At 38.1% G+C, this 17,405-nt stretch overlaps 1 protein-coding gene across 1 annotated transcript in view; it reads right to left on the reverse strand.

The window, feature by feature from the left end:
• C1H4orf17 (chromosome 1 C4orf17 homolog) overlaps positions 1 to 16,739 on the reverse strand; it is a 29,537-nt gene extending 12,798 nt beyond the window's left edge. Inside the window, exons 1-3 of the mRNA XM_059172429.1 lie at positions 16,501 to 16,739; positions 9,887 to 10,106; positions 1,812 to 2,021 (exon numbers count right to left, since the gene is read on the reverse strand). Of these exons, the coding sequence (XP_059028412.1) occupies positions 1,812 to 2,021; positions 9,887 to 10,013 (337 nt within the window). The 5' untranslated portion in view covers positions 10,014 to 10,106; positions 16,501 to 16,739. The remainder of the gene's footprint in view (positions 1 to 1,811; positions 2,022 to 9,886; positions 10,107 to 16,500) is intronic.
• Positions 16,740 to 17,405: the final 666 nt, after the last annotated feature.

Genomic DNA, 17,405 nt, shown 5'->3' on the forward strand with positions numbered 1-17,405 from the left:
TTCATGGTGAGAAACAGAAACCACTCTATTTTAAACTAGACTGTAAATTAGACAGAGAATTAGGTTTTGCAATTTCACTGGAAGGGCTGGAGCAGTAAACTCTGGTGTTGACCGTGTTGACCGTCGCAAATCACTTCAAGAGCAGAACCTTGTCCCTGGGCGACCCATGGGGCACAGCCTTTATCACAATCAGGAGGAAGGGGAGTCAGGATGCCCCTCACACTTCAGTTGCTGTCACAGCATCTGTGTGGCTAAAGATTAGGCACTGGGTCACTGCTACTGTCAGAAAGCCACCGTATCGGGTGACTTTACCACAGACACCCATAACTCCAGAATATGAGCACTGGGATATCATAGCAGGAAAAGTCCTTGTCTCCAGTCATGCCTGAGGGCAGACAGCAGCCAAAACAATGACCTGAGCCCCACATCTGAAATGTAAATCTTACCAGATGGTGACACTTCCCATCAAGGGGCTTTTGCAAACGTAACTGTTAAGTTTCTGGGTTTTATGGTATGAGAACGAACGAAAGAAGGTGGCATATGTGAGGTTTTGATTCCTTGTTGCTAGCATGTAAGGAAGAGGAACTCTCGAAAGCATGAAATGAGTTAACAAGCGTGAAGACCTTAGACTGGAATCACATGGTAAGTACTAATGGTCCGTCTTATGGTTATCCTTTAAAGGATAATATATTTTCCCACATTATACCAAAATAATTTTCATGTGCCCTGAAACTTTCAGTAAAAAGAGAAAGAGAGGAGTGCCTGGGTGGCTCAGTGGGTTAAGCTTCTGCCTTTGGCTCAGGTCATTATCCTGGGGTCCTGGGATCAAGGCCCACATCGGGCTCCCTGCTCAGTGGAAAACCTGCTTTCCTCTCCCACTCCCCTGCTTATGTTCCCTCTCTTGCTGTCTCTGTCAAATAAATAAATAAATAAATAATAAATAAAATCTTAAAAAAAAAAATCAGAGAAAGAGAACTGGATACAATTTCCACCACCCAGAATTCCTTCTGTTTTACCTAGCGCTTTAGATTTTGCCATACTATAATTTTTTAAAATATATTAGTTTAAGACATACAGCATAATGATTTCATATGTGTATATACTGCAAAATGATGATCACAATTAAGTGTAGTTAACTCTTCCCTCACAAAATTTACCAACGCTTCCTTGTGATTAAAAATATTAAATCTCCTCTTCTAACTTCCAAAACCCTTTATTAACTCTTTGTTCTGCTGATTACACTACATACACTTTTCGTTTCATTTCAGTAAACATCAATTAATTGATTGATTTCTAAAGATCAAACACTGTGCTGGGACCTGGGGAGACATCAAGAATACCAGAAACACTGAAGGCAATAACACTGGGCCCCGAGCTTCAGGAGCTGACCATCTGGTGGGGGAAGACGGAAGCACGAAATTCCATCGCTACTGCATTTTCCTGACTCACTTTTTGCTGCAGTAGTTTCCCCAATCTTGTTCGCTAAACATTCATTTTTAGTACCTCTTAGTTACTTTTGTCGGCATTAGAGACAAGAACCACACATATATGTCCTGGACATAATAAAGACAAAAATATGTATTAACATTACTGAGTTTAAATGAGATTAAATGAGTGAAATGAGATTAAATGTGTGAAAGCTTTTTATAATGAATTTTCTATTTCATAGTGAGAAAATTTCTTGACTACTTAAAAATCACTGCAGCTATATTAACAATCATAGAGACTATCCTCCCTTCCCTCCCTGCCCCCCGCCCCCGATAGTTTACAGGAGGCCTCAGGAAAGATTTCATGAGTTGCAAGGGACGCACCAGAATGAGGCCTTGGGGGCACCTTGACATTGTTTGGGGCTGGCGAGACTCCTCTGACGGGGCTCTCCGGGGCTACAGCGCTGGGTGCATAACCGCTTTTGGCAAATGGTATCTCGTCCTTCTCCAAGTGGTCGAACTGGCCAACACCCCACAATGCTCCCAATGAGTTGTCATCATCATTCACGGTACAGATGGGAATGTTATTCAAACCTAGGTAAGGATAAACAGACCAAACAACCACATTAGGTTTGGGGCAGATTTTCTTCAAATGATCAGCCATTTCCTGATCAGATATTGTTAAGTGTACACATTGTTAAGATGTCAGACTGTAAATTGTATGAACCAATGTCAGGTGGATATTCTTTGAAGGTCAGTGTAGCAAATTATGTTTGCCATACATGCTTCCTGAAAATGTTCTGCCATCTTTGTAGCCTTGAGAACCAGGCTCACATCTTTGATCTTGGGGTTAACAGTCAAGTACAACAGATCTGCTTCTATCCCAGACAGACCTCTCATTTCCCAAGTCTTGAGGATGACTGAGGAACTATGTTAGCCCTCTTCATGAGTATCACATTCAGGTGTTTGGAAGCATCCAGAATGTCTCAGTACACGGCCTCTGAAAAGACATACATTGGCCCTGTTTTTGTCCTCTCAGAAGGTTTAAATGGCAACGGGAGCTCGGAATAGGAGGCAGGATGAGGTAGACTGTGGTGAAGGGAAGGAAGGAAAACACGGTACAAAGGAACCTTCTTCCTCATGTCTAAGCTTTCTAGGCTCCTTTACTCTCTTGTAATAGTTATTTGCCTTTGACTGATTTATTGAGTTATAGACAGATCCTCTTCCTGGTATCAATGCCATGGTCATGACATACTAGACAGCTTAGGAAGGTATACAGGACTTTGCTCTATGTTAAACAGTGAGAAGTTTTGAGAGATAGGAATGGATGTCTGCTTTGTTTCCAAGAAGTTGCACAGGAAGCTTCTGAATAGTGTTTTTCATACTTGCCCATTTTTCTCAATTTCCTTCTAGGACTATCAGTCCACCGCCTTCTCATTTGTTCAAATGACATCAAAAAGTTCTTGGCTGGAAACCCTGACTGAAATTTACCCCCTCACACTGTCCCTTTGAGTGCTTTTATTCTTCCCATGGCATTTGTGACCTATCATATCGGTTTGCATATTGCTGGGCTGAGCTGCCCTGGAATGTAAGCTTCACGAAAGCATGCACTTTGTTTGTTTTGTTTTTTTGCCACTCTATTCCTGGTGTCTAGAATAGTGCCTGGCACAAAGCTGATACTCTATGATTATTTATCAAATGAATGAATAACACAACCAAATATAAACCTTTTATTTAGTCTGATACTTAGAACTTTACTGATAGTAACTGGTTCCAAATAGAAATGAGAATAAAATTTTTGAAAATAACACCACATCTTACCATTTTATCTTAGTGATTGACCAGGTGCATGGTGAAACATTACTTACCAAATGAAATATTAATATGGAGACAGGTCAATGGCAAAATCCCTATTTTCTCTGTTATTTCCTTAAATTAAAAAATGGTAATAAGTAATATGAAAGAATTCAGATTCTATCTATCCCAGAGTTAGGAAAGAACTACATAAAAATACAGAAAGTGCAATGTCATTAATGGCTTCAGAGTCATGGGACAGAGTTAATGGGACAGTATTAAATGATTTAAAGGTAGTCGGGGAAATGTGAAACCCAACCCAGCAGTGAAGGAGATCGGGACAAGATGAGTGAGAATTTCATTAACTTCCTCAACATACAGGAGAATTAGGTAATGGAGTCTGGGGCTCAGGAAGGACCAGCTCCCCCTACTGGACATCAAATTTCTGTTCTGCAGGATTCCAAAGGACTCGCCTTTCAGAGACTGCTGGGTGAAGATTCAAAGTTCACATTCCTGCCTTATTTCTGACTGATACGCAACCTCAGTTTAATGCGAAAGTAACTCTAATTTTTTTTCCTTTTTTTCTTTTTTTTTTTTCCCAAGGTAACTGTTTCTCTACTTGATGGTGTGCTTTTAACTTTGGGAAGGTTTCAAATAAAAGATAGAAATTATAAAATGTGAGAACTACACACTATTCTTATTCATCGGTTAAGTTTAGTAAAAACCATTGCATGTGTGTTTTTAAAATGTATATAATATTAGGCAGAAAAGCACGAGAATATCATTACGTTGGTAAACAGTATGGAAGTGTTTTAAATAATATATTTGTCTATATTTATGCTTAATTTAATTTATAGGAGTTATTTATAGCTTGGTGAGAATTCACAGGATAAAGATGTGAAATATTTAAAAAAATCAAGTCTACTTAATGCGTAATTGGCATTTAAATCTTTAAAGGTATTCTTTTACTAAGTTTACGAATGGGACTAAATATTAATCAAAGATCCCCTTGAAGTGATTGTTAAAATTTTCTAGATGTATAAGCAAAATAATAAAATTTATAAGGTAAATTTAAAATTTAAGTTTAAAATTTTAAATTTTAAATATTTAAATATAAGTTGAAGTTTAAATTTGAAAGTTAAATTTTAAAGTTCACTTTAAAATAACAAGTAACTGCATTAATCTTTATTGTGCATAAAACTTTCCATCAAGAATGCCAAATACTGGGAGCCTGGGTGGCTCAGTGGGTTAAGCCACTGCCTTCAGCTCAGGTCATGATCTCAGGATCCTGGGATCAAGTCCCGCATCGGGCTCTCTGCTCAGCAGGGAGCCTGCTTCCTCCTCTCTCTCTCTCTACCTGCCTCTCTGCCTACTTGTGATCTCTCTCTCTGTCAAATAAATGAATAAAATCTTTTAAAAAAAAAAAAAAAAAAAGAATGCCAAATACTTACTATCAAGATAGCAAGTGCTATAAAAATATTACTACTCCACATCACACCCTCCTCTCCAGGCCAAAGATGACCCAGCCTCTAAAGACCAGCAGGGGAGTGGGGGTATGGAATGTTTTTCCTCCCCCTTACTCTTCCACTCTTCCTTCCCCACTCACCGCTGTCAGCTCCTCTGGAGTTGGGGTGGAGGAAGAAGGAATAGTGAAGGGGACCACAAAGTCCTGCTTGCTTAGTGGTTTTAATTTAGTGTTGAGGCATCTGTGAGGCAGAGAAGAAATGCTGGCTCTTTCTCTCATGAGGTATTTTTATGGGTTCTTTGGAGACCCCTGGCTGAGGAAATCTCTGACACTGTTCATTGTCATGGATAATGTATCTACCAGATAATTGCTAACATCTCTTCCTTCCCACCTTCACCCCAGGTGAAACGTCACCAGCCTCTTTGGGTTGGAGTTGTCCAATGAGTTAATCCTCTTGGGCTGGGTCCTTGCAAGACAGTTCTCGACCAGCTTCCTCCGAGTGTCCACTCCAGCCCACAGGAAACAACACTCTGCCTGGTCTTCTGTGGGAGAGCAACTCAATCCCAATCTGTGCCACTGACACAGTGAGTTTCAGCCAACTCCAGGCAACTCTTGTCTTGACATTTTAGAGGAGAATCAGACACCATTCTCTGTGTCCTCCATAACACAGAAGATACAGAACAAGTTCACTGTGTAGTCTCCCCATGATCCACTACAGAAACAGGGTAGGGCAGACCAAGAACAGCATGGGCAAGGAGATAGCTAGCCTGTGAGATCTGTCTCCTCTCTAGACATTCTCCATAAATGATTCCCTGGAAAGCCCTGGACGTTTGGTAAAGGCAGCTACTACTTCTCTTCATGGAGGGGAAGGGAAGTACACAGCACCCCAGTGACTCTTTTCGAAGAAATCTTCAATCTCTCTCCTTTCTATCAAGTTTTCTCCAAAGCAAAAAAGCCTAGAGATAGGCTATCATCATAGGGCTAGTTTCTAAATTACTTCTTAGCAAGTCATGCATAAATGATCTCAAAATACAGCTTTAGCAAAAGTTCCAAAAAGCCTCATTTAATTCCATGACTAAATATAATGCTTTTTGCCATGAAGTAGGGGTACTCAAATTTCTTTGGCTACTGTGCTCTTTGTTCAAACACATTTTACTCCATCTTTGTCTCTTGCCTACCTAGATTTCTAGGACTCTTCTGAATACAGCTTAAAAACTTCTGCCAAGCAAATGTAATTTAAAATCATTTCTCTCTGTTTTCAGAGATGTTTTCTATCAAACATCTCTGCTATTTTCAGTCTCTTTCTCTGGATTTTCTGGAAATCTCTGGGTTTCCATCCCTGTGTTTTTCAGAGTTCTGTTGGGATTTCTTTCTTGGGCGATAACATTACTGTTTTAACCTAAATGCTCCTGCTTTTCACATCTACTTTAGCCTCATCTAACCCTTAGCCTCCAAGTCCTCCTATCAATTTCTCTACTTGGTCATTTACTCCTGAATGTTCCATTGGCATATCAAGTACAAGGTTGTCTGAAATGAAGCTTTTAATCTTACCTCTTACATATGTCCTTCATCCTATATGCTCAAGATTAATAGTTGGTTCACTATCCACCCAGTTAACCAAACTAAAAAAAAAAATTGATAATAATTTGAGACTTTTTATTCCATCCTTAAATCCAGTAAATGCCCCCAAGTCCCGCTAATTGTTTCTTCTTAATTTTCATCATGGATCTTCTAGTATAAACCTCTTGAAGTGCATTCCTGACACTCATCCAGTGGTTTCCCTATCTGTGTATTACATCTGAATTTCCAGCATTCTTCTATCACTGCCCATAACACAATGTATTATAACTATTTCCTATTATTCCTATCTCCTCCAAGTACACTGTGAGCAGAAACTGGCTTATGTTGTGTTGCTAACAAAAAGCATAGATGTATCACAAATGGAGACTTAAATTGACATTTCTTAGACCGAACAAACTTACTCATGATTTAATTTTTTAAGGACTTATCTACTAAAATAGCACTAGATCTCACAGACTTAAACATTTGAATGTTGGTAAAAATGGACCATAAGAATTATCTTTGGGCTGAAACTAATGAAACCAGTTGTAGTGTCCTTGTGCTGAGTGTGGGTTCAAGCTACAGATCTGTTAACAGTCAGAATAGAGCAGGTTGCTCCTCTTCTCTTCCTCATGCAATTCCAGTTACTAGGCTTTCTAGAATTAGCATGGATTTCCTTGAAATATTTCCAAAGAAAATTTTCTATCCAATTGAACGTATTTTTATATGTGGACACACCGTACTATAAGCAAGGCTTTGTGGTAGGCATTGTAGGGAATTTGAAGACATAAAAGTCAACCTTTGCCTGCCAACAGTTTTATACTGGATTATAGGTATAAGATAATTCAAGGCAGAATGTGAATTACATATACAGGACTTATATATCAAGTACTTTCAAGTATTTGGAAGTCAGAAAAAAATATTACGCTCAATTTGGTAATATTTGCCCTCATAGAGAAAAAAAGTTCTAATGAAATGCAACGTTTTTCTCATGTGGGTTTTAAAAACCTGTATTGTCAGATTTTGTCAAGACAACAGATTCCAAGGCATCTATGACTTCTTTATTGTAATATCTGTTTGCTCTCTCTTGGCCTTCATTTTCCTGATCTTCTTTAGGAATTTGTCTTTGGTGTTCACCCAGCCATTCTCATTCAATCTTATTTTATCTCATAATCCTGTGATGACTTTCCCTATACTGCTCATCTGGGCTTTTCTCTTGCTCTAACCCAAAGTTCAGTCTTCACTTCTCTAACCTGCTGTCTGCCCTGGCCCATCCTTCATCCCTCTCACTTGAATGACTGGGTCAGCCTTTCAACTGACCTCCTAACCTCTTCTAAGGCCACTGTTCCCCTTCCACTTTCTACAATACAGCTAGAAGGAGTTTTTTTAAAGAATGAAATCACTTGCTCAAGGACACACAACTAGATAGCTGAGGTACAACATGAACCCTTTTTAAAATCTTTTAGAGGCTCTAAATTTTTATTTAAATTTTATGCTTCCTTCTTTCCTTCCACAAGAATTATCTAGTACCTCCCATATCACAGCCACACTAGGAAACTGAAAATAAGTGGTGAGCAAAAGAGACACATCTTCAGCCTTCAAGGTGCTCACAAATTTGTGGAAGATGCTTGATAATAATCAAATAAAAATATTTAGTCATAAGCTGCAATAGTTGCTGTCGTAGATGTGGGGATGCACTACCCAAACCATGTCTTCAGGACTAGCACGCTTATCCGTCCACCTGACATGTGTCAGCGACTGATGGCTCATGCTGAGTCCCTCTCTGAGAATTGCTCTCAGCTGAAGACAGCTCTCATGCATGACGGAAACTTGACCAATAAGTGGTTGATGGGGGTTACAAAGGCCTGACCCCCTTGCTTTAAGCTGAGACACCTCCACAGAGCTGTCCATGGCTCCTTATGGGACTGACTGAGGCTTTTTTTATTTACAATACCTCTGTCCAGTCCTGCTTCCCTGGCCCCCTATACGTGTTATTCCTAAGAGCAGTTCCCAATAAACCTCCTTCACACAAATATCCATCCCAGAGTCTGTTTCCAGAGAACCTGATCTAAGACCATTGCCCCGATAGAATACTATGAGAATATACAGTAAAGAAAGTGAATTTTAGATTGAAGATGTGGAGCCTAGAAGTCTTTTTTAAGTTACTTAAACCAAAACCTGAGAAACGAGAAAAAGCAAATAATGAGGGGATTTTTTTGGTGAGAGGAAATAGTATGAGTGAAAATCCAGAGATGGGAAAGGTCTTATTATACGTTCAAGGAATTTAGGCAAGTGCAGTATGGCATATATATAATGAAAATGGGTGGGTGGGTGGCTACGGATAGGAGATGAGTCATAAGAGGCAGAGGCCACAACATAGTGAACATTTTAGTCTTACATCAAGATAAACGTTATCTTAGATACATGGGAAGTCTCTGAAGGGTTTTGAGTAAGGCATTGAAACAGTCAAATTTACATTTTAATCCGATCTTATTCCATGGAGAGTGGATAGGATGAGGGCAGGGTTGGAAAGAGGGCAGTTAGGAGGCTACGAATTACAAAAGTAGCAGTCAGACCAAGAGATAATAATGGCCTAGAAAGGAGCTGTAACAGTGGCCAGGGAGAGAAGTAGCTTAATTTGCAAAATATTTAGAAAAGAAAGTGACAAGATCAAGTTAAGTATTGCGAGAGTACCATTTACTAGTACCATTTACTAGTTCAGGTAGAGTAGTTGGAGAAATACACTTTTGAAGGAAGATCCAGAGTTCTGTTTCCAAGAGCCAAATTCAAGGTGCCCATGAAGCATCCAATGCCTCACATATAGGTCAAACAGGCAATTGAATATGGAGGTCTCAATTTTAGAAGAGTAGTCTGAGTCCAAGACACCCATCTGAAAGCACTTGGTCTATTCAGTTTTTGAAACTTGTGAATGAGTAAATTGTAGTAGGGTCACGGTATAGATTAAAGAGAGGAAATGGCTAAGGACTGGGCTGTGAGGGACTCCAACATTTACTACAGAATCAGGGGAAAAAAAAACAACTCTGGGAAGGAGCAGTCAGAGAGATAGGGGAGACGATTAGCAGTATATGATGTTACAGAAACTAAATTTTAAAAGACAGAAAGAAAAAGAGAGAGAAGGAAAGAAAGAAGAAAGAAAAGAAAAGAGAAAAAGGGGAAGAGAAGACATGAGGCAAAGATGGAGAAAAAGAGAGATGGAAGGAGGGAGGGAGAAAGAAGAGAAAAAAGGAGAGAAAGTAACAGAAAGGGGAAAAGGGCTGGAGGGTAAAATGTATGCTTCTCTAGGGCTAACATTTAGCCTGTAAGTGCTAGCACGAATATGCAGTTTGTTGAAATATTGAATACTTTTATACCAATTGGTCAGTTGTTGCCTGTGAACTCTTTGGCCCCCCTCCAGGTCCCTTTCCTAACAGACAGGAAATCCCAGGGTTAATGCCTGGCACAGGGGATGCTTGCAGGCTCTGCTCTAACGTCAAGTCTGGTCTCTGGTCTCGATGGTCCATACCCGTGCCTCACCATTAGATAAGTATTCTGAGTACTATCCCTGTGTTTACCCACCAGAATCATCAAGTAGTCTAAATGCAGGGAGAGAGAGAGATTCTAGGATCTCGAGTTCCCTTACCTTTGATGTGGCAGACCCTTCTGGGGTGAGGGGTGTGCCGAACTAGAAAACAGCTTCCATTTCTAGCCATGATATGGCTGCCTTTGCTCTCAAAGGGAAGAGCAGACGCTGGGGACTTGAGGCTCATGTTCTTGAGGTATTGGTTTGCTCCTCTCCGCTGTTGCCCCAAAAGGTCCTGGGGTTCTACCTTGTTAACCTCACTTCCAGAGGTGCTTAGACCCTGAAATCATAGAATGATATTCATTCTGATGAGGGGTTCTTGACATTTCCTTACACATCAAACATTTCTTCTTTGTTTGCACTGCATTATTTCTCCTGTTGAAACAACGTGAGGCTATTTTACTTTGGACCAAATTTTTGTAAACATTGAAATGAATACTGGCATGGGTGGAACAGAGGCATTTTTCCCTGGAAAACTCAAAATCTTAAAATATGTTCTATATTTAATTACGTTTAAAGTCACTTTGTTAGCTTACCAACATAAAAATACATAACGTGGCTATCAATTTTGAAATAATAAATGAAAATGAGAGCTTTAAACTATAATACCTACAACTGTGTTTTATATTGATGCACCTTTCCTATTATGATGTGATACATATAATGAGGACCCTCCCTATTATGCTTTAAGACAACCAGCTTCTTAAATTTGTATCATCTTCTGAGAAGAAGGTAAAACCTAAAGGAGAAAAGAAATCTGATAGTTACGTCTACAAATGATGTTGCATCTACAAACGATAAACTAGGGAAGCTTTGGCATTCGTTAGTTGCAATATTCAGTAATATTTAATGATTTTTCTCTCAGTCACTCAGCAATCATTTATTAGACACCTACAGTGTCATAGGCTTAAGTGATCAAAGATAATGTTATGGCTCTTTGGGAAGTTACAATTATGTGGGGAAATTTTCTGGGTGAGAAACACAGGAAAGAGTTAAATAAACTTTCTCTCTCTCTCTCTTTTTTAAAAGATATTATATATGTATTTGTCAGAGAGAGAGAGAGAAAGCCCTGTTGGGGGGGGGGGGGGAGACAGCAGGTGGAGGGAAAAGTAGGCTCTCTTCCGCTGAGCAAGAAGCCTGATGCAGTACTCAATCCCAGGACCCTAGCATCATGACCAGAACAGAAGGCAGTCACTTAACTGACTGAGCCACTCAAGCGTCCCTAAACAAACTTTCTTAAAGATGGCTTAATATTGGGATGCCTGGGTAGCTCAGTCAGTTAAGCATCTGCCTTGGGCTCAGGTCATGATCCCAGGGTCCTAGAATGAAGCCCTGTGTCCAGCCCCATGTTGGGCTCCCTGCTCAGTGGCAGCTTCACCCTCTTCTCTGCCATTCCCCCTGCTTGTGCTCTCTCTCTCACTTTCTATCAAATAAATAAATAAAATCTTTTTTAAAAATGGCATACTATCTTGAAATTTAAAGAGGATTTTATATTTCCTATCTTACATGGAAATCTTATTCATCATAGCAGTACTGGAAAATATACATTTTACTACTAACCATGGCAGGGAGTTTTTCTGGTTAGAATAATTTTCAGCATTCAAATACATCCATGTTCTAGAAACTGATCTCAAGATTGGGGCACACATTTTTAGTTTATTGACTACCTTTTTAGACCATAGAATCTGTTTTCAACTTTTTCATGGTATATACTCAGAGTCTATGGTATATAAATTTCCAGCCCTGTTGTCACAAAACACCTAATATTAATAAATTCTAAACTTATTCTAGGCTAAATAAGATATATTAAAATATTTGGAATTCATAAAATACTGTTATCTAGCAATAAAATGTGTATTTTCTTATTGTTCCTCATAAATAATGAGGAGTTAGTTCTAACCTCTTTCCTTAACTCAAACTGTAGAGTTACTGATTCTTTCTGTGTGATATCTTTCATACAATTAAGTTAGTAAATTCATTTTGTCTCTATTGGGGAAAAAGGATACAGTAGGCAATTTGGAGAGTGGAAAGGACACTGAACTGAAATTTAAAAATGATATATATGGTCCTAATTTGTCATTAAGAAGCTAAGTGATCAAGGATAAATACCTTTATTTCCTAGATTTTGATTTGCTCATCTGAAACTTGATGGGATTGATGGAGTGGTCAGCTAGAATATTACCTGTTCTACTATGTGTGTCTTCCCCACATCAATCATTCTCTTAGGTTAATTTGAAGGGTAGGGATATACTTTAAATTCTGGTGTTATAGGTTAATAAACAAACAATGAAGAAAACTCTTCTTTTTCCTCTTATGAAAATTTTGCTGCCTCCAAGAAGTTTGAAATTCATACATTTAAAAAAGTGCTATAGAATTTACTCTGGGATTACAGAAAACTTAATTATATGATGTTGTGACTTTTATTGCTTCTATTGGAAGTTTCAAAATAATTTCAAGATAGTTGAAGAGATAAAGGTGATATGTAAATATTTTATCCATATATATCATTAAAATATTTACAAAATCAACAAACATCATGGACTAGTGAAAGTCTAATTTAAACTTAAATTTTTAGGACCACCTGAGTGGCTCAGTTGGTTAAGTGGCTTCAGAGATCATGATCTCAGTGTCCTGGGATCGAACCCTGGATGAGGCTCCCTGTTCTGTGAGGAGTCTGCTTCTCCCTCTCCCTCTGCGCTCTGCGCCTCCCCCTTGCTTATTATCCCCGCCCAAATAAATAAATAAAATATTTTTTTAAAACCTTAACTTTTCAGAAATGAGGTAAATGAGTAACTCCAAAGTTGTACTTTGAATTGTTCTAACAAGTGATCTAATGATGAAAAAATAAAACTACCTCGAACCTGAATAAAAGTGAAACTATATTTCACTTTATGAAAGACATTGTTAACAGAATGAAAAGGCAGGTCACAGACTGGGAGAAAATACTGTGATACACATATCTGATAAAGGACTTGTATCCAGAATAATAAGGAAACCTTAACACTCAACATTAAGAAAACAAATAGCCAAATTAATAACTGGGCAAAAAAGCTTAACAAATTCTTCATCAAAGAAGATAATCAGATGGCAAACAACCATGCATATAAAAAGATACTCAACATCATTTTTCATTAGGGGATTGCAAATTTAAACAATGACATACTGCTACACACCCATTAGAATGGCTAAAATCCAACATACTGACAATGCCAAATGTTGACAGAAACATGGAGCAACGGGAACTCTTATTTATTGCCAGTGAGAATGCAAAATGGTATCTTATTTTTTTTAAAGCCACTTTGGAAGACAGATTGGAAGTTTCTTACAAAGCTACACATACTCTTACCATATGATCCAACAATTGCACTCCTAGATATTTACCCAAAGGAGTTGAAATCATGTTGACATAGAAACCTACACATGAATGCTTGTTCATAATTACCAAAAAATGGAAGGAACCAAGGGGTCCTTCAATAGGTGAATGGATAAATAAACTGTGGTACATCCATACAATGGAGTACTATGCAGCAGTAAAAGACATGAGCTATCAAGCCATGAAAAAACATGGAGGAACATTCAATGTATATTGCCAAGAAGTCATATAAAAAGGCTACATACAGTTTGATTCCAACTATATGACATTCTGGAAGAAACAAAACCATGGAAACAGTTAAAACATGAGTGGAGGCCAAGAAGCTCTCAAGGGGAGGTGGGGGAGTAATGAATAGGTAGAATGCAGGAGATTTTCTGGGCAGTGACACTAACCTGGATTATACTGCTCTAGACCATAACTGTGGATCCATGACATTATGCATCTGTTGAATCCTACAGAACTGTACAACACAGAGTGAATGCTAGCTTAAAGTACGGACTTCAGGGGCGCCTGAGTGGGTCAGTAGATTAAGCCTCTGTCTTTGGCTCAGATCATGATCTCAGGGTCCTAGGATCGAGTGCCGGCCTCATCAGGCTCTCTGCTCAGCAGGGAGCCTGCTTCCCCCCTCTCTCTACCTGCCTCTCTGTCTCCCTGTGATCTCTGTCTGTCAAATAAATAAATAAATAAAATCTTTTAAAAAATTAAAATACAGAATGGACTTCAGTTACTAATAAGGTATGATATTGGTTCATCAATCATAACAAATGTACCACACTAACACAAGATATGAATAATAGGGAAGACTAGGTAGGTAAGATACTTCCTGTGCTTTCTGCTTAATTTTTCTGTAAGCTTAAGAACTACTCTAAAAACTAAGGTCTATTGATTAAAGAAAACAAACAAACAAACCCACCCAGAAACTACCTCAAGTCTAAAGAAAAGCAAAACTCTTTTAGTTACTATAAACAATGGCCACATCTTGTGCTTCTACCTGTTGCTGATACTGATTTTAACACTCTTTGACTGACAATTCATTCCTCATTTATTTTAATGTAGATCATTATAAAGTTCATGAATTGGCTTAGAATAATTTTTCTCTATTAAGGTATCTCTTTGTTATAAGCACTGATTTTGGACTATAACTCAAAAGAAATGAATGAATCATTAATTCTCAGATGTAAGAATAGATTTTCCCCCCAAAGACAAGAGCAATATGAAAAGAACATATTATTAAAATAAGGAATTAACAGAAGACCAGAAAATTATTTACTCATTGGTAAACAAAGATTATCTTTATTATACAATCAAAAATATCACTTATTTTATAATGAAGTGACTAAAAATTTTCCTAAATCAATGTTAGAGATACCCTTTAATGCAAAACTGGTTGATGCATATCATGGATGGATTCTGTAAGACTAAACCAGTTATAATAACTTTCACAAATAAGCCATGGATTCTTTACTATACCCAAATACAATTTTATGAAATTTTTAAAAAAATCCAAAACAAATAAGCAACAAAAAAAGAAAACACAGAGAAAACAAAACACACACATACTTGTTTCTACTATTTTAACTTGTTAGGTTTTTACTGTATAATATGGAGTAGTTCCCAACCTACTTCTCCACCGTGATGCACGTGGTAGGTGGTGTTCACAGGGAAAGACACATCCCCATCTCATGTTCCAACTTTAAAGAATGCATTCCACAGTTGTGGAGAAGCAAAGGACTAAAAACATTTTCAGTCACTGCAACTATGGTGTGTCAATAACTGTTGTTCAGAAAAGCTGTATGTATTAACAGGTTTTAACTTCAATCTTTCCAAACAGGTAGGCAAATGACATTGCCACTAAATACCAAGAGATAGTGTTGGAAAACTTACCCTTCTTTATATTAATTCCTTTTAAAAGCGAAATGATTTGCAAACATGAATATTTTAGCTATTATTAGTAAATATGTTGTGTTTTGCCTAACCACCTGTGTTGCAAAACCTTGGTGGAGCCCTCCTGACTTAGAGGCTATGCACAAAAGATCTGCTGAATGAAAGTAGCCAAATTCTGTTTATAATTCTATGTTGCTTGTGATGCTAGCATTCTGCTTTCATTCTGGAGAATGGGAAAAAAAAAAGCTGTATAGTGGTAGCTGAGGGAAAATCTGATTAAAATTACCATTTGCCATACAGGGAATTATGAAAGTGCTTCTGAGAACAACATTTTCTTTCCTACAGCCTCTTGAATTGACCTGTATATTAGCAAGTCACCGAATTTTATGTAGACTACATGACACAAAATCCTCAAATCTATGTTTTAAAAACATTAGTAATCATCTAGTCCTAACTTTGGCCACTGTTATTTTTAAACTATGCAAATCTGTATTAAATATTAATAATCTTAGTCCAAAATAACACTTATGTATGATGTGTGTTTAAAACAGGAGAACATAATACATGATCGAGAAGAACTGAAAACTACTATGAATTCCCAGAGATGCAGAGATTACATACATAGATGATGAATGCTGAAATATTTTGCATTTGCTAGGAGTAGCCTAAAATGTACACCACTCAGATCTTCACTTCATTGCTCTGCCTAAAGGAGACTTCCTCCAAAAGTCTTCCTTACCCTTCTCTAAAGTAGTTCCCTACCATCTCCCCAGCCTCCATAACTCTCTATCCCTTACCCTCCTTAAGCTGTCTTCATAGCACATGTCACTTTCTTTTTTTAAAAAGATTTTATTTATTTATTTGATAGAGAGAGAGAGATCACAAGCAGGCAGAGAGGCAGGCAGAGAGAGAGAGAGGAGGAAGCAGACTCCCTGCGGAGCAGAAAACTCGATGCGGGGCTCTATCCCAGGACCCCTGAGCCAAAGGCAGAGGCTTTAACCCACTGAGCTACCCAGGCGCCACCACATGTCACTTTCTGATTTTTTTTTCCATTTCTATATTTATTTTCTGCTTCTCACCATAAGATATCATAATTAAGCAGGCAATGGTCTGGTGTCCAACCTCTATATTCCCAGTATCTGTCTCATAGTATATGCTCAGTATTTGTTACATGAAGTTACTGTTTTCCGCAGAATGTGGAATAAATGTGGAAATAAATTCCACAACATTAGCTCATTTTATTTATATGATCTCCTCAACAACAGATGGTTTACTTTAAAAGATAATACCCCATTACCTCAAAACAGATTTATTTAGCCTTCACATGGTCTTGAAAAGAAGATGAACCTGAGGTTCATTACCTAAACCATACCAAACCTTTTTGAAAATTATTTTAATGATGAATTTAAAATTATACCTGAGGACAGTTTTCAAAGAAGGTAATCTGGTTGACAGGAACTCAAGGTTGCTGATACCCTCCAAGCCCCATAATGGGTCTGTACTTAGTTGTCATTGATTTCCTTTAATCTTTGCACTTGAGCTGGAAATTTTTAATTGGCAGAGACAGACTAACGTCTGATGCTTCCAAAAGAATCTCACTGTCTCCCTCCAGTTTCTCCCACTGTTACTCCAAGGAGCCCACGGGGCTCCCTGGTTGTTAAGATACACTACACAGCTTAGCAACGTTGTAACATTCCTTAGGGAAATCTGAATTCCAGAACCTCTTCACCTGCCATTCTTCTCAGAGCTTCACTTACTCACAGCCTCACAAAACCACGTGGGACTGGCGACTTTCCTCCGTTTCAGACATAGCATAGTGTTGAATGGAATGCAAGAGAAAGAGAAAAGAGAGGGCAATTTCAGTCATATTGATACTTCTCCCCATAATTCTGCTCGAAGAAACATACCATGCAGATGTACAAATGTAATCAAACTTAGTTCACCCAAAACATATGGGGGAGAAAGTGTGAGTGATTTTAAAGACATCTCAGTCATCGTGCTTGGTAGCCAGGATGTCCATGATGATGGCTTGTTCAAGAGCCTTGAAAAGAAATTGAAATGTTAACTAAAAGTCAATAAAGAAACATTAATACAGTTAAAGTCATAAAATTTCCTGTCAAAAGTGAAGGTGGAATCATATGCAGTAATTCCATATATGCATGCATGTGCACACACACACACACACACACGTTTCCAACTATCAGGATTAGATAGACTGGGACTTCCTTATCAGACCATATATGATTTTAATTTCTGAATTACAGTCTCTGAAATCAACATAAATAATTTGTAAAAGACAAACACGAATTGAAACAATACAAG

This window comes from Mustela lutreola, chromosome 1, assembly GCF_030435805.1.
Source record: "Mustela lutreola isolate mMusLut2 chromosome 1, mMusLut2.pri, whole genome shotgun sequence".
NCBI lineage: Eukaryota > Metazoa > Chordata > Mammalia > Carnivora > Mustelidae > Mustela > Mustela lutreola.